Source organism: Branchiostoma lanceolatum, chromosome 2, assembly GCF_035083965.1.
Source record: "Branchiostoma lanceolatum isolate klBraLanc5 chromosome 2, klBraLanc5.hap2, whole genome shotgun sequence".
Taxonomy (NCBI): Eukaryota; Metazoa; Chordata; class Leptocardii; order Amphioxiformes; family Branchiostomatidae; genus Branchiostoma; species Branchiostoma lanceolatum.
In genome coordinates this window covers 16,678,202-16,701,135 of record NC_089723.1, presented here as the reverse complement: position 1 = coordinate 16,701,135, position 22,934 = coordinate 16,678,202, and the positions used below count along the sequence as shown (strand labels likewise).

General features: G+C 44.6%; 1 protein-coding gene across 1 annotated transcript; it reads right to left on the bottom strand.

The window, feature by feature from the left end:
• Window positions 1-1,142: 1,142 nt before the first annotated feature.
• On the bottom strand, window positions 1,143-22,827 carry LOC136426877 (neurogenic locus Notch protein-like). The gene is made up of 37 exons (XM_066415597.1): window positions 22,614-22,827; window positions 21,997-22,128; window positions 20,293-21,640; window positions 19,850-20,025; window positions 19,201-19,445; window positions 18,677-18,963; window positions 18,055-18,184; window positions 17,246-17,387; window positions 16,496-16,695; window positions 15,855-16,026; window positions 15,581-15,691; window positions 14,113-14,406; window positions 13,708-13,824; window positions 12,345-12,455; window positions 11,889-12,005; window positions 11,575-11,685; window positions 11,223-11,339; window positions 10,884-10,994; window positions 10,637-10,753; window positions 10,270-10,512; window positions 10,078-10,094; window positions 9,485-9,692; window positions 8,921-9,060; window positions 8,398-8,513; window positions 7,547-7,718; window positions 6,642-6,779; window positions 5,816-5,963; window positions 5,318-5,430; window positions 4,376-4,571; window positions 3,947-4,063; window positions 3,363-3,635; window positions 2,998-3,117; window positions 2,684-2,794; window positions 2,442-2,558; window positions 2,128-2,238; window positions 1,876-1,992; window positions 1,143-1,530 (listed from the first exon to the last, which is right to left on the bottom strand). Exons 1-37 carry the CDS (start codon window positions 22,765-22,767, stop codon window positions 1,283-1,285), a joined length of 6,897 nt encoding a protein of 2,298 aa, XP_066271694.1. The 5' UTR covers window positions 22,768-22,827; the 3' UTR covers window positions 1,143-1,282.
• Between the last annotated feature and the right edge of the window lie 107 nt (window positions 22,828-22,934).

Genomic DNA, 22,934 nt, shown 5'->3' with positions numbered 1-22,934 from the left:
CTGCTGACATGAAGTTTTCGATATGTTGAATACACTGTCAAATAGAATTTTCTACAGATGTCTTTCAGTAACATTACCCGAGATGTAAGGTACAATATCTTTGTAAAAGAAAAGGTGACAATAAAAACAAAATGACAAGAACCAAGGCTGGTTAGTTCATTTCAGAAACATGCACCTTAACAGTGTGTTAGTACTATAGTATTGCTGATAGAAGGCAGGTTTGCTGAATATTCAGAGCAAGCTTGTTACGTTTCAAATTAAGTTGGAGTGTTAAATGAGGGAGCAAACGATATTTTGAGAAAGTAATATTGACATCGGCAGGATCTATATAGAAATGACCAAAATTTTCACCGCAAGCTCATCGAAGGGAATCCAATGGCAGGGAAATCAGGGAGAAACCAATCTGGTGACGCTCCTTTCAGCACCAAGGACAGGGAAAGTTCCTTCAAAAGATAAATCGTGGAGAGTGCCTAGAAAGGGGTGGCATTGTCGAAATCAGCATGGTACAAGGGAAGGTGTTGAAACGTACAATCTGGCTTCTCCCTCCGTAAGTGCGCCATCACTCTTCGGTTCAGACAGTGGTGGGACACCCAGGGACAGGAGTAGGAGCTTCATTATCACCATATCAAAACTACTTTGTGAACAGCTTTTGTGGCATCACATTTTTCACACAGTCAGTGTGACGTAGATACAAGTACTCTGAGCCCAACACAAAATACATGTATCAGCATACTAAAGTCCAGTGCAGCTAGTCATTGTACAAATAGGGTGACTTCCGACTGACCCGTCTGACTATGCATTTAGATAAGGTATCCACACATTGACATTTGCCAAACATCCAAATATATATATCTTGCTGCTGCGACGTTATGTTTTTACGCGTAGGCTGACGGAGCTAGTAGACATAATGCGACAAAGAAGCTAAAGTAAAGGGTTGACAATTAGCAAATTTCCTGAAAGTTAAAGAGACCTTTCTTTACGATGATATTGATATACGCTTTTGAATATTATGATGTAACCCTTAAATTGAATAGGGCCTATCTATAAAGAACAGACATCCGTAGAACTCAAGCAAACAAAACAGAAGACAAGTGTCTGTCCATGATATCCATTTATTTGGCACTGAAAGCATTTTGTATCCCACTCCCCAACCAATGCACAGCACAGGGACAGGATCGAACAAAATGGTATATCAACGCCGTTTGAGTATGGTTATCAGAACTGAAACGTGGGTGGCTGTTTTAGTATGCCAAGGTAAATCTGGAGAGCAACGCCTCCTCTTTTAGCAGTAGACAACGGCTTGTGGGTAGTCGCACACTCGGAGGTCTTTGTTGAAGACGAGGTTTGAGGGGCAGTGCATGAGGATGGGAGCGTCATACCCTGGTGAGCAGACGTAGTAGATGTGGCTGCAGTCGGTGTCCAGCAGGAAGAAGTTCATCCCATTGCACATCAAGCCCGAACTGAACGGCACGACAGCCCCTTCGGTGATGACGGGTGCGGTGGTGGGTACGTATGGCGGAGGTGTAGAGACTGTATGTGACATAGGAAAGGTTTGCTACAATATGGTTCAATCTAAGAGCTTGCCTTATAACCAGACAAGGGACGAGTAAGGCAAAATAGTCGTTAGCCTCTGAAAAATGTGCTATGGATAGGAGCATGATAAGAAAATATGAAATCATTGGGATACACGCAAGAAGTGTTTTTAAGTTTTGCTTTTATTCTTTTGACACGATCTACTACGAAATGAGCATCTGTGTCAATCATAATTGGTACTTAAGTCTCTGTCACTAAACCATGATGTCTGTCTTCTGTGAATTCAGAATAGATATAGGGGTTTGGTCTTGTTTTAACTTCACATAACAACATAGAACTTACCAATTGTGTCGCACATCTTGCCCTCGTACGGATAAGGACAGTTGCAGGAGAAGTCAGCCACCAGATCCTGACACACCCCTCCGTTCTGACAAGGATTAGAGCTGCACTCATCAAGATCTAGAGAAAGAAATCATGGTGAAACATCCTTGCCTTAAAAGTATATACTGTCAGTTCCAGTCATACAAATAATCAAAGACTTGTGCGAAGCAAAAATAAGACAAGGGAGAAATGTGTAATTTTGCTGTTCCTTACTCATTTCGCAGGTGATGCCGTACCATCCAGGCTGACATGAGCAGGTAAATATAGCGCCGTTTGCAGAACACACTCCTCCGTTTTGACAAGGTTTGTCCCCACAGGGGTCCACTGAGAAATGAAAACACAAAGTTAAATTTCACTACCACAACACAGGATGACTAGATAGTAAGGACCACGTGCAATCCAACAAATCGTCGATGAGCAAGCCGTTACACTAAAGGAACAATTTGTAGGTTTAGGAACTAGACCTGAATTGCTATAGTCATATACGTGGTTGCTATCTTGTAATAGATAAACCTCAGAGAACTTACCATATATCTCACACATGTTACCCTCGTATGGAGACGGACAAACGCAGAGGAAGTCGCCGACAAGATCCTCGCACAGCCCTCCGTTCTGACAAGGGTCGGGGCTACACTCGTCAATCTCTGAAGAAATTAAACACCATGGAACACCTTAGAAAATAGAATTTGTAGACACTAGACAGTACCAAGTGACATGAGAACTACCATGCAGAAAAAAAAAACATCAGATAATAGAGCAAGTTCTTCACCCATTTCGCACATGGTGCCGTTCCAACCAGGCTGACATGAGCAGGTAAATTCATCGCCGCTCGCAGAGCACACGCCTCCGTTTTGACAGGGTCCACTGCTACACGGGTCGACTGGAGAATGCAAGTGGCGGATGGATAAATGAAAGATGTACTACATTAAGTACGGGCTATGCACCACCTAGTACAAGGTAGGCGGGACAAGGGAGGATCGCACTAAATATGGAATGGAGACATCGCTGTCGTCATTTCGACCGGTGCACTATATGGCGCCGGCTCTGACCTACATCTGCTAGATGATAAACAGCAAAACTTACCGTATGTCTCACACGTCTTGCCCTGGTATGAAGGGAGACAATAGCAAACGAAGTCACCAACCAAGTTCTGGCAGAACCCTCCATTCTGACAAGGGTTAGGGCTGCAGCTGTCATCCTGGACTACGGAAACAAAAGCATACATATCATATATTTTTGTAGATGGAACACATGTCTGACTTCAATCGCATGTGAAGAGGCTACAAGGAAAGATGGCATCAAACGACAGCCTTGTCGAACTTCTGTGTACACAGAAGGCTTCATCATGAACGCAATTAGTTGCATGAAATAGTCTTATATACGACCAATTGAATTGATTGATTGATATCGTGCGTTTTTACATTAGATTTTAACAAACAGTTACTTACTTATTTGGCAAGAGGCACCGCCCAGTCCAGACTGACATGAACAGTAGGGCACGTGGTCCGGCCAGTCGCACACCCCGAGGTCCTTGTTGAAGACGAGGGTGGCCGGGCAGTGCATGAGGATGGGGTCGTCCTGTCCCGGGGAGCAGACGTAGTAGATGCTGCTACAGCCATTCTCCACCAGGAAGAAGGTCCAGCCGTCGCATTTTATACCGGTGACGAAAGTGCCGATGATGACGGGGACAGCGGTCGTATGTGGTACCAGCGTAGATGCGGCTAATTACAGAAACATGTTGGTTAGATTTGGATAACATTGTAGCAAATTTGCTATATATTGCTCCACTTTTTCATGACGTCATATACTTACAATGACGGTGTCGGGCATTTATATAACAACCCAACGGCCTTAATGAATCCCGACAAAAGTGTTTCCTTGTTTTCTGTGTATATTAATATAGAAGAAGAGAGATGCTAGTTTCTTTGGTGTTTAACAATTCATGCTACGAAGTTATGACAATAATCTACTTGAAGCCCTAGTGTAATTTCAGTGACATTGCCTTTTCCGGAGAATCTGGATAGTAACTCACTATTGATGTCGCACAGCTTTCCCCCATACGGGAACTGACAGACGCAGACAAAATCGTCCACTCGGTCCAGACATGTGCCTCCATTCTGACAAGGCTTGGATCTGCAGCTATCGAGATCTGTAGAAAACAAGGCAACGATCCAACGTCAGAAATCTGTTATTAATATCTACATATAGTTACCTATCTTTGACTTTGCGCTTGGGGTGTACCAAAAAACGTTCATATTCTGAAGAACGACTTTTATTGTATTGCCAGTATTCAACAGCATTCCCGCAAAAATGAACATTACAGTTTTAAAAAACAGGGTCATAATGTCACCCGAGGTATATCGTTATGATTATTGTCATCATCATCATCTTCATCATAATCTTTGTCATTACATATATTTCTATACGCTGCTTAGTTTGACTGAATAGTATCTATACTGACCTCTGCACTGGACCCCAGCATCACTGGCATGTGTGCAGGTGTTGGTCACATTGGACAGCAGAGGACAGGTAGAAATGGAGTCCTCATTTCCGGCGCAGTTCACGTTGTTCAGCCAAATAGTTCCATTGCCCTGACCGTAGTGTGCTGAGCCATAGGCTGCTACAGCGCCGCCATGGCCAATCTCACGGCACACAACCTATGGGGGGATGTGGATACTTTTGAAACTCATCAGATAGACGCTACTATTACTAAGTATTGCTTCAATTACGCGAAATTTTTTGTATTGAACAAATAGAATCAGATTCTCTTGGGATTGCCACAGAATCATCGTGGCCACCTATGAAGCAGTGTGCCTCATTGTCTGATACAGCTCAGAAGCACCAGACCATGAGTCCTAGTATTGTGTAAGTAAGGAGACACAATTTTCTTTTCTTATTTCATTTATCTTTTTCAACACAGAAGGAAAGCGTGTATTTTCATTGCTCGAGATGATTTTCAATGCATTTTGCTTTCATTAGGATTGGAAAGAAGGAGCACGATCTGCATGACATACTGTGATCTAAAGATGTGTAATTTTTTTTTACTTTGATTTTTGACAGACGTGGCACTGCGCTCAAGTTTTTTATAACTTATATTAACAGTGCCACGTACAGATAACAACATACCCATTTTAATTTTCATACACCATGGCGAAGTGAGGAAAGTCGTGTAAAGTGCCTTTCCCAAGGGCACAATATCGGTGGCGTCAGGGTGATTCGAACTCGGGACCTCTTGGTTCTGAGTCGAACACCCTGCCGTTACGCCACACGACCCTGATGTGTAATTGGTGCTTTGGTGCCAGATAATTGAGTGAGCATGATAGCAAGGAAGTTGTGCCAGGTACCATTAGACATAATTAATTCATGTACACTTCTGACTGACTTCGACAACAAATAACCAAACCTGGGCCTCCTCCATCCCCCAGTTACTGTCACAGATTGTCCCCCAGACTCCTCCGCGGTTGATCTCGACTCTGCCCTCGAATACAGAACTTCCCCCAACTAACCTCACGGTACCTGATCGAAAGAAAAAACGTTAAAAATTTCATCAAGTTTTTTAAATATATGTGGCAGTATGAACATACCTTTAGTTGTTTTTCTGCTGCACTCTTAAAAAGCATCCCACAACAGGCCGCATATACTATTCATTTCTTCGCCATGCTCTTGTGCTACTCTTTCCGTTTCATAATCATAGCAGTTTGGCAAACATATTTCAGTCCTTTAAATGAAGAAGATACCTCTTTATACAAGGTCCATACAGTAGCAACTCTTCCCATAAGAATGCCGGCTTTTTCACTGTTCTCGTCGAAATGTGTTCAAAAACATTACTGAAAGTAAACTGGTCCTACGCAATTAACCTTGTATTACAGAGCATATTTTTGAGAATCATGAATAGACATACCGAGGGGGATGATGGTGAATGGGTCAATCCTGAACATGAAGGTGCCGGGCTGACCGACGTTGGTCCTGGTCTCAATGTCCACAATCTCCGCAGACCGTGACCCGGGCACTGTGAAGTAGTTAGTCCCATCTCCGGCATTGAAACCAGCCTGTTGAAAATTCAATATCAATTCGGGATGAGAGGTAAATGTCAATCTTTGGAAACCAAAGCAGATTAGAGACAGACCAGCTAGCAGTTATAAAAAGTAAGATATTGACGTAGTAGAAGATGGCTATTCTCCAAGGAGGTTTCGCTCGGGGGGGGGGGGGCTAGGAGTGGCCGGGATTTTTAACGGAGGAAGGGAAGCGTTAAAAATCCCTGCCACTCCTAGCCCCCCCCCCCCCGCCGATCGAAACCTCTGCTAGAGGGTGGCCTCAAACGTCTATTAAACTGACAACAATGACACATTGTTATTCATTATCTCCTTGAAAAGTGCAGATATAGTTTTGGGTGTGTCTGTCTGTCTGTCTGTTTGTCTGTTTGTCTGTTTCTTTGTTTTCTGTTTGTTAAACATATGTAGTTTATGTTAAATGGAACATCAAAAGATAACAATTATGCAAATAAATTCATAATTTGCATAATTCATGCAAAAGCGCCATAATTGACCTGAGTGGTAGATGATAGGTCTGTCAATATTGTGGGATGTGTAAGTTAGATAAAGGTGTTCATGACCAAGCATATGTTATGTAAATGAGTAAGTAATTTGCATAAACAGAATAGTTCATGGAGATATGAGGTCGTGGAACTCTTGTTATAGCAAGATTTGTATTGAACAATAACAGTGCACCTGCGCTGGTATTCCACCTAGACCGGTGTCTTCATCCCCTTGACTGGCAGTTCCTGTGGTCCAGACGATGTCGCCGTACTTGAAGATGGCGAAGGACTGGAAGCCATCGGTAGCCAACACAGCCTGGAACGACTGCCGCTATGGAAAAAGAATACGATAACGCTAATTTCTTTATTTCTTTATTTGAGTTCATCACAATGTGAAAGGGAGGGTAAAACAGATGCCTAAGCACCTTTACGAGTTGCCCTCCCGCTATAATGCTAATAGGCTACAAGGTATGCCTTATTATCTCCATGAAAAAATAATTTTTCATGGGGATATTGTTTTGCGCACGTGCGTTTGCGTGTGTGTTTGCGTGTGTGTATGCGTGTGTGTATGTTTGTGTCACCGAATGCTTAAAGTCAGCATAACTGAAGAACTTGTTGATGGATTGTAATGGTATTTGGTTTGTGGGTAGTTGTTGGGAGGAGAAAGGTCAAGGTCGATTTTGGGCCCCCTGGTATGTGTCACTTGAACTGTAATGGCGTATTTGTAATAATCTTCCAAGGAGAATAACTGAAGAAAGGAACAACAGATTTTCATGCTATTTGGTATGCAGGTAGGTTGGACAGAGATGTACAAACTGAAGTGCAAATTTTGCAAATTGGGACTGAATTTGCATAAGCAATGAGGAATATCTGCACCTCCATTCTAGGCATGTAGTTGGATGTCACACCTGTCACATCTGTTAGTCTCAAATCTAGGACAAGAATTCCCCAGGTACCAACAGCTAGTAATGAGGAAAATCTATACCTCCATAATAAAACACATCATATATAAATCCAAATTTCATGGAGATTTTGGGTCTTCAGACTCTTGTTCGAACTTATGACACTGAGGTAAGAATTCAAGTACAAAGGACTTACGTTAGTTCTTGAACTACCTCCATAGTAGGTCACATCATAGTAGGTCGTGACCAGAACCCAGGTGGCTCGGAAACTGGGGATGTCTGGGTAGTTTGCCAATATATCCTGTGACACTTGTGAGATAAGTGCCTGATCTGAGGTGGTCTGTCTCCAGTATACCTCTCCTGCACGTCTGATAGGGAATCCGTCATTAGTGCATCATCGGCAGGAAAACTTTGAATTCTGATGTGTTGTACGACTCTTTCTACTAGAGATGTAACGTTACACGCTTAGCATTGGATTCTGCAAAGTTCCTTCTTATGCATTCATTCATATTATCTACAGCACCTAATGGTTTCCTCTGCCTTCCACTCTTTTTTTTCACCTTACTGTTCGTCGTAGCACTGTATCCCGGTCAGTTTGACATTATTGTATGTTTGATTTCTTTCTCATGATAGTAGGATTGGTCAGTTGGACCAGCCGTAGGGAATTTCTCTGGAGGAAGCGACCCTTGACCTCCACTCGTACCACCTCCATTCCTGCGATATCCGCTGTCTGAACGGCTGGGCTCGCCTCCCGCTTACCACCATCCCGCCCTTGCTGCAATTTCATCTCTTTCAAGAACGCTTAGAATTGTTTAATCTTACAACTACTGTACGTAAATGTTACACTACAGTTTTTGTTGCAATCGCCAAGACCCCATGGCTTTGGCCGTTGATGTCTCTGTACAACCAATAAGCCTCTACCACAGGGCAGATTCACAGATTAAAGACATCACATGTCCGCGTAGCTCTCTCCTTGTATCGTATAGGTGTACGTAAGAGTAATTTCTCTCAAATACAATATATCTACCTGATGTGACAAACTCATACCTGGTGTCAATGTCTGCCCAGAAGACAGCCACGATGGGAAAGGACCGAATCGGGAATGGGTCGGGGGTGAACTGGGAAACTCGGCCTTCGAAAGACACCAAACCATTGTTGTTCACCTGTAGTAATAGGAATGGTAAATTAAGTGATAAGAATATAGGAGAATCAGAGTGATAGATGGGTCAATGATCAATTAAAAGGGATCAATTAATGAACGAACGAAAGAATGAATGAATGAATGTATTAAAATTTATGATTTGCATTGAACATGCGCGGCCATATTGGCTTATTAGACACATAGGGATATAAATTTAGGGTGTAAATGTTTAGAAGATAAGACGTTTCGGGACTTTTTGGAAGCTTTTGATAACCTCGACCTGATATCTCAATGATTTTGACCTAAGGAAAAATGATAGATGAAGACCTTTATTGTACATAAAGCCCACTGGGCTAAGCACAGGTCACATGTTAACAATCATATATATATATTCATGTCCATGCCACATGTTATAATGTAAATGTTTACCCAGAAGTAGTTGTAGACAGAGCCGAAGTAGCGGAACCCTGAAGGGAGAGACTGTCGACTGGAGCCTCCATCGTCTACTTTTGGGTTGGCCGTGTCACCAGCAGATGGACCGAATGGGTAGAAATCTGAGGTACCGGTACCTGGCAAGGACAATGCACCAGACATTCCAGACTCAACAAAGAGTTAACGTTTAACAAAATATTCATCTACTATGAGAGCGTGTACTCGGTAAAATTCAGGTTTGAAGAGGTAACAAATTCAGCCTCAGCGAAGTCTGTGGAAAATATATTTTTATTGCAGTTGAAGCTCCTCCACTGTAATTCTTTAAGTTACTAGGTTTGTCTTTCCTAAACTGTGATTCGTCGTGGAAGACGAATTTACATTGTGGGGTGCTTAAGGATTTCAAGTATTCTATCATTGCATCTTCTTCTTTTTCATCCTGTCGGACGATCTGTTGCATAGTTTAAAGCTAGATATATGCTCGTTGTAAGACTAAGAAGTATAGTTGCTTGATTGTCTTATGACCTGTAAAATAGGCTCCACTATTATTCCGTTGTCACCTACCATATGGTAACGTTCTTGGCATCGACACCGGCGTCGTTAGCATTTCTGTGACAGCTCGGTCCATAGCCGGAGGGTCGCCGCCATCACTCTTCGGCTCAGGCATCAGTGGGGTGCAGGACACCCAAGCCACCAGGGACAGGAGGGAGAGGAGGACCTTCATTGTCGCCTCGCCGAAACTGCACTTGCGAACAGCTTTTGTGTGATCGAACTTTCACACAGCAGCATGTCATTCTTTAAACATCGTTGTAATGACCTTTGACAACTTGAACGAGTTCATCAGCAAAATAGGGGTATTGCATGCAGGCTTCACTTCATTTCAAATACCCTAATGATCGACTTCCATTTGTTAAATCCTGGCAGGAATAAGCGGTATCGAACGATCAATCTATTACAGTTAGGTTATTGATGATTGTTAGGTATGTAGGTAGATGTTGACGTCGACAAAGCAAAAGACAAGTTCCATTATGGGCCCCCTTGCGGTCCGGTTTTGGTATTTCATGTTATGACCATGTATGGTCGCGATTTTTAAATGGCGGGTAGTTTTTGTTTTAAACAGGATAGGTAAAAAGACGTTTCTTTATGGGATGGTATACCTTTAAAACTGTCACCCCTTCAATCGTATAGGGTCTGGCAGATAAAAGCAGACATCCTTAAATGAAAAACACACAAAACAAAATATGACATCCATTCATTTGTCGCTAAATGGAATTTTTATTGCAGGGCACACCCCAAACAATGATTTTGGTCACACTGTGACCAGCAAAGAAAGTAACGCCTAGCTTAGCAGTAGACAACGGCTATCGGGTTGTCGCACACTCGGATGTCCTTGTTGAAGACCAGGGTGGCCGGGCAGTGCATGAGGATGGGCGCGTCGTGTCCCGGGGAGCAGACGTAGTAGATGTTGCTGCAGTCGTTCTCCAGCAGGAAGAAGTTCAGCCCGTTGCACGTCAGACCCGGACTCCACGGCACAACAGCCCCTTCGGTGATGACGGGGGCGGTGCTGGGTACGTATGGCGGTGGTGTGGAGACTGTATGTGACACACAAAATGTTTGCTCTACCATGGTTCAGCTGAAGTGCTTGACCAGACTAGGGTTCAGTGGGGCAAAAAAAGTTGCTGGCCTCTGGAAAAGGCGATAGATAGGAGAACTCACCATATGTCTCGCACGTCTTGCCCTCGTACGGAGCAGGACAACTGCAAGAGAAGTCAGCCACCAGATCCTGACACACCCCTCCGTTCTGACAAGGATTGGGGCTGCACTCGTCAAGATCTACGGGAAAACAGAATTGAACAGTTTCCTTGTTTCCAACAAGAGCTAGTTGTGTAGCCAAATCATTCATATGACATGTGAACTACCAAGAAAAAAAATGAAACGTCAGAGCAAAGAGCTAATTCCTTACTCATTCCGCAATTGGCCCCGTTCCATCCAGGCTGACATGAGCAGGTAAATGTAGCGCCGTTTGCAGAACACACGCCTCCGTTTTGGCAAGGTGCACTGTCACAGGGGTCCACTGCGGAACGGGAATGATGTTATATGTTTAATATATCAAATGGTTCGATATTGCTATAACGTTTCTCGTCAAAGGGTCATGGAATGTAAACGGGACGGGAAATACGAGGAGCATTTCTATCATAAGTTGGCTGAAGTTGGGGATAAGCTTAAAGGCCTTTGTCACTTAAGCAATTCCTATTTACCCATGGCCCTCAATTTGCCAACTGATAAGCAGCAGTGAACTTACCATATACCTCGCACATCTTGCCCTCATATGGAGCAGGACAACTGCAGGAGAAACCAGCCACCAGATCCTGACACACCCCTCCGTTCTGACAAGGGTTCGGGCTGCAGTCATCGATGTCTGGGGAAAGAAAACATTATAAAACACATTGCTCTTCCAGGGACATTGATGCAGTGAGTAATTACATGCATACCACACAAATAAGTGGAGAATTACGGGTCAAAATAGAAATGCTGAAGTCATCATAATCTGAGGAAAACACACATTCGATCAAGTTCTTTTTTAGAAATGTACCTAGTGACATGAGAACTAGGGTGCAGAAAATATACATCCAGTAATTGATCAAGACATTTACTTATTCCGCAAGTGGTGCCGTTCCATCCAGGCTGACAGGAACAGGTAAATGTAGCGCCGCTTGCAGAACACACGCCTCCGTTTTGACAAGGTCCGCTGCCACAGGGGTTCACTGTGTAAGGGAATAATTTTGAAATACGTGGATGTTGTAGTAGTAGTACATGAACAAGTAGGATGAACAATATCGTGTACATTCAGTGTGAACTATGTTCAAGCAAGGGATGAGATGTGCTAGGGTCTGGCTAATGGACGGGCACTGCTACCGTGATACACACTAAGCGCTGTTAACTGACAAAACAACAGCAGAGAACTCACCATATATCTCACACATCTTTCCCGTGTACGGAGCAGGACAACTGCAAGAGAAGTCAGCCACCAGATCCTGACACACCCCTCCGTTCTGACAAGGGTTCGGGCTGCAGTCATCAATGTCTAAGGAAATACAACATTTTAAAACACATTCCTCTCACAGGAACATTGATGCAATGAGTACCTAGAACGCACACAAAAAGTGAGGACAGCGTGTCAAAGGAAATACGACAAATCTTCAAGTGTAAATCTGGGCAAGCTTATACAAGATCAGAGGTCGTTAAACAACAGAGAGAAGTGAACGGTTCAGTGACTTTTACTGCTCAGAGGTTGCCTCGCACTGACATGTTTCTGTACGCAAAGATTCTTTAATTTAGCACCAATACGAATGAATTGTAAGTTAACAAGTTTAATGTGTACTTATTTACATTTGTATCTAGTATCATTATCTCTGTTACTTACCTGAAGCGCAAGTGTTGCCGTTCCATCCAGGCTGACATGAGCAGGTATATTTGTCGCCACTCACTGAACACACGCCTCCGTTTTGACAAGGTCCACTGTTACAGGGGTCCACTGTTGAATAAAGGTTATGTTGTAGATATGAAATATATAAAACATATGGTATACAAAGATGTATTACATGAAGTAAAGGCCATGCACTAATTCTATGAAAAAGAGAATGGGGTATAGAATGGAGACAGGTACTGAGTGTCCAGTGTAGCCATTCTACGTAACGTTGGGTAACATAAATTCGGGATTTTTCCGATACTGGTTGACTGAAATCAATCTAGCAGAACAATAAACCATCCTTTTTTCTATTATTCTGTCAGTATCATGTACTATCTTTGCACTAATCATATATATGGTAGATTTTGTCTCTAGTCGTGCTGACACCATAATATTTCAACTTGAAACTACCGTCCGCCGCACGCACAATGACGGTGTTGTCGGACAGGGGTGAACATTAATTCGGGAGAGAAGATTCGTCTTGAATATCTTACCGCTAATTACATTTTATACAGCAGCTATTCGTTCCATCCTTGGCTTGAGGAGAGTGCTATGGATATAGACGTGTCCAAGTAAAAAAATACACGAAAAAACGGCCGTACCGCACACATCAGGCCTACGGGAACAACCCGTGTGTTGAGTCGGTAGCTATAGAACGTCAAAGTCGACATCCACCTTCATGGCAACGTGTACATTATTCATGGCAAGTTAGCTGGATGCCGTAGCAATGGTTATACTACTCACGGTCCATGTGTTCCTTGTTGTGTTAGGAGCAAACTTTGAGGAAAATTTCGTCTTTAGTCCACTATCACACGCAACATTTAGACAAAAAAGTGCTTGACGACATGATTCTGGGTAACAATATGGCGGCGGGAAAATACACGTGCCGTAGGTTGTAGCAACAAAGAGGAGTTTTGATGATTGATCACACTTAGAATCCAGTTGCAGGTTAGCAAAAGAGATTGTAATAAGTTGTCTTGTAAATAATTGTGTTTAGCAGGCAGGAGATGTGACATTTGTCTTATAAACCAGCGAACAACCGTGCAGTGTGAGTCTCCCACGAAGCCCCCAGACTCTGTCAATAAGGGACGGAGAGTTTTTGACGTCGCCAACTTCTAATGCATGGTTATCGAAGCTTTTCAGACAGTGTTCTGAATGCGTTAGTCTGTCAAGTTTGCATTTCTAGCGGTATTACTGATGTTGCACCTAGCACATATCCCTAAATACCCCGTTTTCGAAAAATCCCGAATTTAAGTACCCCACGAATTTATGTTACCCAACGTTACATCTGCCAGACGATTAACAGCGCAAAACTTACCATATGTCTCACACGTCTTGCCCTGGTATGAAGAAAGGCAATGGCAGACGAAGTCACCAACAAGGTCCTGGCACAACCCTCCATTCTGACAAGGGTTAGGGCTGCAGTCATCAAGGTCTACAGAAGCAAAGTAGGATAGATATCAAACGACAGTTTATTTGAGATATCTGTAGCGCAGAACATTTCATCACAAACACGATGAATTGGACTAGGCTTGACACAACCAACCAACCAACCAACCAACCAACCAACCAACCAATCAACCAACCAACCAACCAACCAACCAACCAACCAACCAACCAACCAACCAACCAACCAACCAACCAACCAACCAATCAATTGGTTGATATGTAATGGTATTGTTTAACGTTCTAATCCAACCAACACGCGTAGACAGTTACTTACTTATTTGGCAAGAGGCGCCGGCCAGTCCAGACTGACATGAGCAGTAGGGCACGTGGTCGGGCCAGTCGCACACCCCGAGGTCCTTGTTGAACACGAGGCCGGCCGGGCAGGGCATGAGGATGGGCGCGTCGTGCCCCTGTGAGCAGACGTAGTAGATGCTGCTACAGTCGTTCTCCACGAGGAAGAAGGTCCAGCCGTCGCACGTCATGCCGGAGATGAAGGCGCCGATGATGACGGGGACAGCGGTGGACGACGGTCCAGCGGTGGAGGGATCCGGATCCGGTGGAGACATGTCTAAATTCACAAACGTGTAAATCAGCATGGCCTAGCGGTAAGATTTGGTACACAATGTGCAGTACTTCATGTGTCAACAATACTAGGTTTGCTACGGTGTCGAAATGATACAATGTTTAAGTCACATGATGAACAGGTAGACATGTTTCATGATGAGAACAGATTTTTCAATTTTTGTTCTGGCCTCTGAGTGCCTCAAGCAAGGGTGGCCAGGCTGATACATTATTGACAAAGACTAGGAGCCAGGAACTCTAGTTTTCTCCTTCGACAAGTAGACTTCCACAATGAAAGCAAGGTTCTACAATCTGAGGAATGCCCCCCCCCTCACTGCTCGGTACATCAGACAGCGGCGAGGTGCAGGACACCCAAGCCACCAGGGACAGGAGGACGGGGACGAGCATTGTTGTTTTTCATGTCTAATCTGGGTTTTGTGAGCAGCTTTTGTGTCATCAAATTTTCACACAATGTTTAAACACCGTAGCTATGACTAACTAAATGCCTAGAGCGAGGTATCATGAAAAGATGTTACTTGATTACGACGTTGCCCCCACAAATTGTATTCGTTGTATTCTTCTGGAAATAAGCTGTGTGAAATGTGTAATAATTGTTTCAGCTACAAAGTTTTTGGTGTGCAAATAGAGTGCTCTGCCCAGCCCACACCGAATATCAACATGCGAAAGGCCCATACAGGTAGCCATTGTACAAATAGGGAGACTTCCGACTGACCCGTCTGATTGCTATGTACTTAGATAAGGTAACACCTGCTAAATATCCCAGAACAGAGGTATTAAGCATACCTTAAATATGTGCTGCGAGGTAATATTCATATGCAAAGGCTGACGACCCAGGAGCTAGAAAGCCACTTAGGATGGAAATTATCGAGACATAAGTGAATACTGTAAGTTGAATTAAAAGTAAAAGGATTTCAATTTGCACCGTAATCTAGCGCAAAGGAGGAAATCCGACACAAACATGTCTAAACACGCAACAATGGCTATCAGCTTGGGATATTAGGGTCTCAGTATACGATTTGCTACCCACAGTACATTACTTTATGACTTTACATGTCAAAAATCAGAACAGGTTCGCAATGGCAGCCACCAGCACTTGCAACGATGACGAAATGGTACAGTGTTGAAATCGCCTAACGAACGGGCAGATATGTACACGATACCTTCATCACACTCGTCACCCTTCCATCCCGCCGCACACACGCAGATGTGCCCTCTATTGTCATCATTGATGCAAGTTCCGCCGTTTTTGCAAGTGTTGGTGTCACACAATTCTGGGATCAAGGAAAAAAGGAGATTGTAAGAACTTTGCCAATGCAATGGAGATATAGCAAGATTCAGCCGATGAATATGCTTATAGTCATAGATCTACGTGTATCTCACCTCAGCAGTGAAGTTATAGATCTACATAAACGTCATCTCCATGGTCTATCTCACCTCCGCAGTAAGAGCCGTTTCCCCAGTACCCAGGATTGCAGTAGCAACCTTGGACGCCATTTTGTATGGCGCAGGTGGCGTTGACGTCACAGCCACCCCCAGTGCACTGGATGTTGTTCTTGCTGACGCATTCACAGGTCCGGTCACATCCCTCCCCCCACGTCTGACCAACCTGCAGGGCATTATGCGTTATAATGTTGATTCATTTCCATTGCAACACAAGAATGAGAAACAAATATTCTCATAACTCTGTGAAATTTTTAGATTTCTTCGGCTAAATGTATTGACAAAATGTCCACCATGTCAATTTCGCACATTACATCCTCACCTCTCGGGCACATGCCATCCTAGAATTTCTGACTTTTGGCCAGCACGTTGAAGACATTTTGACGCAAACCATCTGAACCTAGTACCTGCCCTTCTTGGAACTTAAAATCTTCGATTACAACCTGGAAACAAACTTGGATCCGAGCCAGCGGGACCAAACTTGGACACACACCAGGGCAAACAAACAAACAAACAAACAAACAAACACACAAACAGGCAAACAAACGAACAAACAAATAGACCGAAAACAAGGAGGTAACAAGCACAGAAAAAAAACGCTCCATCGTGACAGGGTTGAACTGAAAGGCACTCACAGCGTAGTACAGTCCATCCCTGGTGCAGCCGCACTGCTCCCGTAGGACACACTGGTCCCCGCTCAGGACGTACCCGGCGTCACACTCGCACCCCTCCACACACGTCTGGTTACAGTAGAGCGGCGCCGACACGTCCGTACAGGTGGCGGGACAAGCGCTGGAGCACGAGTCATAGTGGCTGTTGGCTGGGCAGGACAGGGCTGTACGGGTATAAATTAAACATTCTAGAAACGTATATGCTGACTTAAAACAAGAGATACAGATGTTTATCTATCATACACCGACTGTCAACTGAAAAGATAGATCGTGTGAAGGTAAGTGTTGATCAGGAAAAGGGGTCTCTTGATTTTTCACCAGACATAAAATCATGACACATAACCCCAAAACCAATTCACAATAAAGTAAAAAGTCATCCTCAATTGAGGTGAAGTATGTTGCTTTTTCAAGTAGCTAGTAGTAGAGCAATGCGGCCTCGCCACTGCTCGCGTTTTGGCCAAGCATACCGGGTCTTATACGTGGATTCTTTTACATACGTTCAAAGGTTTGACGCTTGAGGCTTATGCTCGAAGCTCCCCCATACACGGGGCCGCCGGCATTACGTCACCATCCAAAATGACGAATGCGATCCCTTACAACATGTCCGAGCTAGAGTCGACCCTAGGATCGGACTCGGGCCCAAGGATTGGTATACCGTTAGTATTTCGTAGTTAATAATTGTCCTATCTGTAAATACGACGGACGGAAACTCACGGCAGAAGGTCGAGTTCCTCCACGAGCCGACGTTGATGCCAGCTTCTGCGCATGCGTCGGCGTAGGCTTGGAGATTGTTGCAGAGGGATGTTTCGTCGCCGTTCAGGGCACACATGTCGTGCACACAGGTCTGGTACGTTCCCTGCAAAACATGACAAACTTTGTATTCATTACCTACAAATCATGGCAAACTTTGTATTTAATCCCAACAAAACATGACAATTTTCGTTTTCGTTCCCTACAAAGTGCATAACAAACTTTGTATTCGTTCCCTACAAAACATGACAAACTTTGCATTCGTCCTCTACAAAACATGACAATATTTGTAATCATAGAATGAGATACATGTAGTATTGACATGATAATGGACAGGTTCCCTCCTTACTATCTAGAGCAGTAACAGCTATGCGTCGTCGCCTGTGCATGTTTTAAGAATGGCACTTGATGAATAGGGGTGTCCCTATGGTGAAGTGGTCTGCGCTTCTGTTACTTACCTGATGACATTGAACCAGAAGGCCCGAGTTCAACCCCCGGGTAGGACACCTCTGGACAAGAGTCGCATTAACAAATGGTACATACTTATGAAACAGTATGGAAGTTAAACACACTCCATGCACTGCCAGTGGACTAGCCCCCTGCTGCAGTGATTGCACCACAGTGTGTCCCAGGGCTATGAAACGGGGATGGGCACAGCCCTATACACCTTATGGTGTGGGAGGATCTTAAATGACTTGATGAATAGAGATATACTTTGTTTGCAACAGTCATGCAAGGGGTATTCTTAAAGGTTGGGATAGTAAAATATCTACCTCTGGGTTAAGGGTGGAGTAACATGAAGCGAACGCGTGTGCCCCGTCAGTCAGCATGCCACACAGACCCGTCACTGTCTGCTGCAGAGTGACGTCACACCGGTTGGGAAGTGGAGGACTCGCGTTGCACCTGTTCAATGGACATGATGTTCCGCAAGAAATTATTGCAGTAACAGTCAGCGTTGATAAGTTCTCGCTCTCAACGCAAAGGTTAAAAGCGCAAAGTGTGATTAGATGAAAGGTTGTCATATATCATGTGACTCTCTTACCTCAAGCTGAACTGGTGTCCTTATGCATTATGATACATCAGTTAAGCCCCCACCCCCCCTCACTCGACCCGCGGCACGCTGGCGGCGTCGCTGCGGCCGGACGAATTGATAAAGCACTCAACGAATTTCATCGACAAAAAACGAATCTTTTTAAGCTTTGTGTGTTTTGTTGCCTTTTTGGTCATACTTGTACGTTTTGAATGATATTTCCATTATAAAGTCAAGGGTAACGCAATTCCAGTTTAGGACGCAGCGACGCCGCCAGCGTGCCGCGGGTCCAGTGAGAGGGGGCTTTAAATAATCAGCATCGCAACCTGTATGATTACGTTTTGTTTGTGAGCGTATGTACTTACACTTCCCCGTGACCGTCCACCAACCAGCTGTTGCCAAACTGCATGGCATCCGCGGCCAGTGACCCATCAGGGGTGATGAACTCATCGGTGTCGTTCCCGTTGTAGTTTCCGCACAAACCACACAGCGTGTCCTGGTAGGTGTCGGGGACGGTGACCTCCACACGGTGGGAGCCGTCGTACGACACTTTGAGGCCAAAGGTTGTTTCTATGACGACATATTGGCCGACAAACTTGATGGTGAGGTCATCGAGAGGTTGTGCAGGCAGGGTGGTGATGATCTGGTCAATCTGCAACGAAATGGAAAATGTCAGGGATAACTTAATGTCCTTAAGTTGTTTTAATGGTTATAGAGTTAATACTTCTGTGCTTAATTTTCAATCCATATATACACACCCATATGACATCTGTTGGATTAAGGACCAAATGGAAAGTTAGCTGCAAGATGACAGAGCCAGACAGACTGTTTAATGTAATGTAATAAGGATGGCAGCAACAGAAAGGCATAGGAAACAACGTCTGCTTACATAGACGGTCTTGTCTTGCTGTATGACGATGGTGCGGTTGTAGACGTCCACGGTCACTTCCGAGACGTAGCTGGTTGTGGGGTCCCCGGCGCGCGGGTCGCTGTTCGTTATCACGTGGAAGAACGGCAGGTTCCCTCCGCGGCAGCTGCTGGTCAGGGTGGTCGGGCACTGGCCGTTGTAGTCGTGGGCGAGGCCATCGAAGGTGACGTAATGCGTGAGGCCAAACACGGTGCACGTGCTCCTTGCTGCAAAATACAAAATATATTTTTAAAAAGCATGAAGAAGTCAGATTAAACAATAAAGCATCCCTAGAATATTCATAAATCCCCTGCTCTGTCCATTCTTCTATCTCACTGGCCGTATGGGCCGCGACCTGTTGGCGACTGCTGGCGACTGACATTCACTGACAACACTGCGATTTCCAATAACCTGCTCAGCGATGTTTTATTAGCAAATGCGTCGCAAGTCAGTGCGACCGCAGGAGAAAATTTGTCGACAATTTGCAAAGTGGTCGCCATTTCTTTCGCCAACAGGTCGCTGTACAGTAAAATACCCGAACTTTCTACGACGCAGATTCAGCTTTGCAAAGGAGAATGACTCTCATGCTCTATAAGACATTCACACCGATGTACAAAAGATCTGTACTCACTCCAGCAGACCTGGCCATCACCGGTGAACCCAGGCTGACATTCGCACTTGTAGGAACCGTGGGTATTGACGCAGATGGCGTCCGGATCACAGGTGGCCAGTCCCAGCTCGCATTCGTTGATGTCGTGGGTGACCTCGGCGACGTCTTCGTCGATCAAGCCGTCGCCGTCGTCATCTCTGTAAGATGAAATTCATATCAATTGTTATATACTATTATTGCTCATCCAGATGTAGACTGAACGACGCACTCAGGAGAAGCGTTGGTCATAGCAAAGTTGGATGCATATAAAGTAGTCACTCTTGTTACCATGTCTATTCTGATGTAATGATGGCTCAGGTTTTTTACAATTAGGTTTTAGCTACCTTAATCTTGCCATTGCCCTCTATGACTGAGACCTTTTGTGAGATGAGCATCAAAGCGTAAGGGTAAAGCTAACATCTTACATTCCGTTCAGCAGTTCCTCATCCACTAGCTTGTCACAGTCGTTGTCCACTCCGTCACCCCACACGGTCTCGGTCATCTGACACTCGCCGGAGAGCTTTGCTAGACGTAGGCCACCGGGGAAGCCGACGGAGTCAGCATGTGAGTATCCATAGTAGAATATTGAGAATGTGACAACGGCGGAGTTGTGTTTGATCTTGTGGGTTCCTGTGGTGGTGATGTGTAGCTGCGTCGCCGACAAGTCGGTGCCAGGGATTGAAGTCCATGTTGTGGAGGAAGGCAGAGGGTTTCCATCGTAGGTGAGGCCAGCAGTTTCAGAGGTTTTAATGACAATGTTGACATAATTGTCGAAGACGGAGCCTACTGCATCGACAGTAGCGAAAGTATAGTCAGCGGCGAACTGCTCTATTGGGGGAATGTACATCATGAACGGATCACTCAAGACGTCATCAGCAAGTTGCCCCTTGCAGTACTGTAGGACCATAATGGGTTTGGAGGATGTAATGGCCTGGTAAGTGTTAGAAGGGACATCTAGCTCCCATATGTCACCCGAAGCAAGCAGTCTGGATGAATGGCCAGTGACATCCACGGTGGTTCCATCCGATGCCGACACGATGCGGAAAATGTCCCCTGCACGACGTAGTGCAAGAGGAACTGTCACAAAGCGTTGCCCCCAGGTATTGACCGGGGGGATATGTTCTACGATATGATCACAAGCTGCTACCCCATCGGGAACATAGACACATTGCACTCCAGACATGAGGGAAAGAGGCTTATTTGATATGATTCTGGTCCCAGTTAAGTCCGATCTAGAGGTTCCTTTACACTGCACAGCATCAAATTCATTCAGAACCAAGCTTACCACACTGTTATCAGGGTATGACACACTTTCGCATCGAGCAGACCCTTTTAGCGTGATATCGACGACTGTATCATTCTCAATGCCAAAAATCCCAAACTGAGAGGGCTGATTATTCACCGTTTGCTCATAGGAAGCAACGATGTACTCTGTGCCCATGACATCTACAGGAAGACCAAGAAAGCCATCTGTTGATACTTGTCTCTTGTGAACGCCATACACAATGATCTCCTTATCAGCAGTAACGAGGACCCCTTTCCGCGCCTTTTCACTGCCAGTCAAGATAAGAGACTGGGGTAGGGTCACGACTTCCACCGCTGCGTTTGTGACTGTAAGCTGTCGTGTGTAGCTGGCATATGGCGCGGTGACGGTAACGGAGGCTGGGTCTGCACTTGCACTGGTGATGAAGAGCTCAAGCTGAGATCCTCCGGCGAGGTTTTGAAGGAACCCGAGCATGAACCGAGTACCTCTGTTGTCAGGGGTAGTCAGGACTTGATAAAAAGGGTAAACAGAATCAATAGATTGAGAAATACAAACTTTTGTTTTACGATGACTTTCACTGCATCTAGATAATCCACTCCCTTTCATAGATGTATTTGAGGTGATCTAGCCGAAACGATGCATAGAATGTAGATGGCAGTCCTACCACTATCAAAATATGCAACTAGCTTAACTTAATCCCATGTTATTCAAAACGAGTACAAATACTCGGCGAAGATTACGAAAGCGGTAGTTGGCCTAGGTACATTTACAATGCTTCCTTCTGTATGTTTCAAGTGCAGTCTAATGTTCATTGAGTTTTTGCATCAAAACGACACATTTGCACAGTGTTTATGCATGTTCCTACCTGCATCACAGTTGGTTCCCGCCCAGCCAGGTGTACACAGACAGGAGTAGGTGCCATCTCGTGTCAGACACGTCCCTCCGTTTCGGCAAGGATTGCTCAGACATGCGTCAGCAGCAGGAGAACCGGTGGGGGCTTTATTAGCGAAAATGATTTGTGACTAAATCTATTCATCAACAAGACCTATTGATCGCTCAAAATTCATGATCCCAGCACTTGCAGAAAATTACATCCCAAACTTTGAAGTTCCGCTATTTACATCACAAAAGCATCCACAGCCACTCCACCACAGTATGCGGCGAAGGTAATAAGGAGAGTATTAAAGCCTAAAGTTTTGAGACAGCATATACCCCTACATTCATAGCTACTTATCTTACATTCGTCACCAGCCTACAAACCAACGCCAACATATTCCTCTTTGGCAGAGGTAATTTTAACTAAATTAATCTTAAAAGAGGCAATATTCTGTTTACAGTTTTATAGTATACATACCCAGGCGAGATCTTCTTGTTCTGCACAAATTGCCATCAAACATTCGGACTTTCGGAATAGTAGTGATCACAACATCAGTTTTTTTTTCTTTTGACGAGGAACGTTTTCTCCCTCTTTCTCCCACCTACCATATGGTACCGCCATTGCATTCCTATTCAGCATCTCGCCGAACGCAGCACGGTCCACAGCCGAGGGGATGCCGTCATCAGTCATCGGTTGAGGTAACGGCGGGGCGCAGGACACCCAAGTCACCAGGGACAGGAGAATAAGGAGGAGCTCCATCGTCTCCGAGTCAAAACTGCACTTTAACGAACAGCTTTTGAAGTTTGTGTCATCGAATTTTTCTCACAAGGTTACGTCAGTGTTTAAACAAGGGAACCATGACTATGTACCTTGAACGGGTTCATCATCAAAATGGGGGTATTACATGCAAGCCAAAAAGAAGTTTC

Excerpts from the sequence above, each read along its gene's own strand:
- LOC136426877 (XM_066415597.1), bottom strand. The coding sequence starts at position 22,767 with ATGGAGCTCCTCCTTATTCTCCTGTCCCTGGTGACTTGGGTGTCCTGC. Across the intron at positions 5,431-5,815 it reads ATTCACCATCATCCCCCTCG|GTACCGTGAGGTTAGTTGGG; the intron begins GTATGTCTATTC and ends TCTTTCGATCAG. Across the intron at positions 2,559-2,683 it reads CGGCACCATGTGCGAAATGG|AGATTGACGAGTGTAGCCCC; the intron begins GTGAAGAACTTG and ends TAATTTCTTCAG.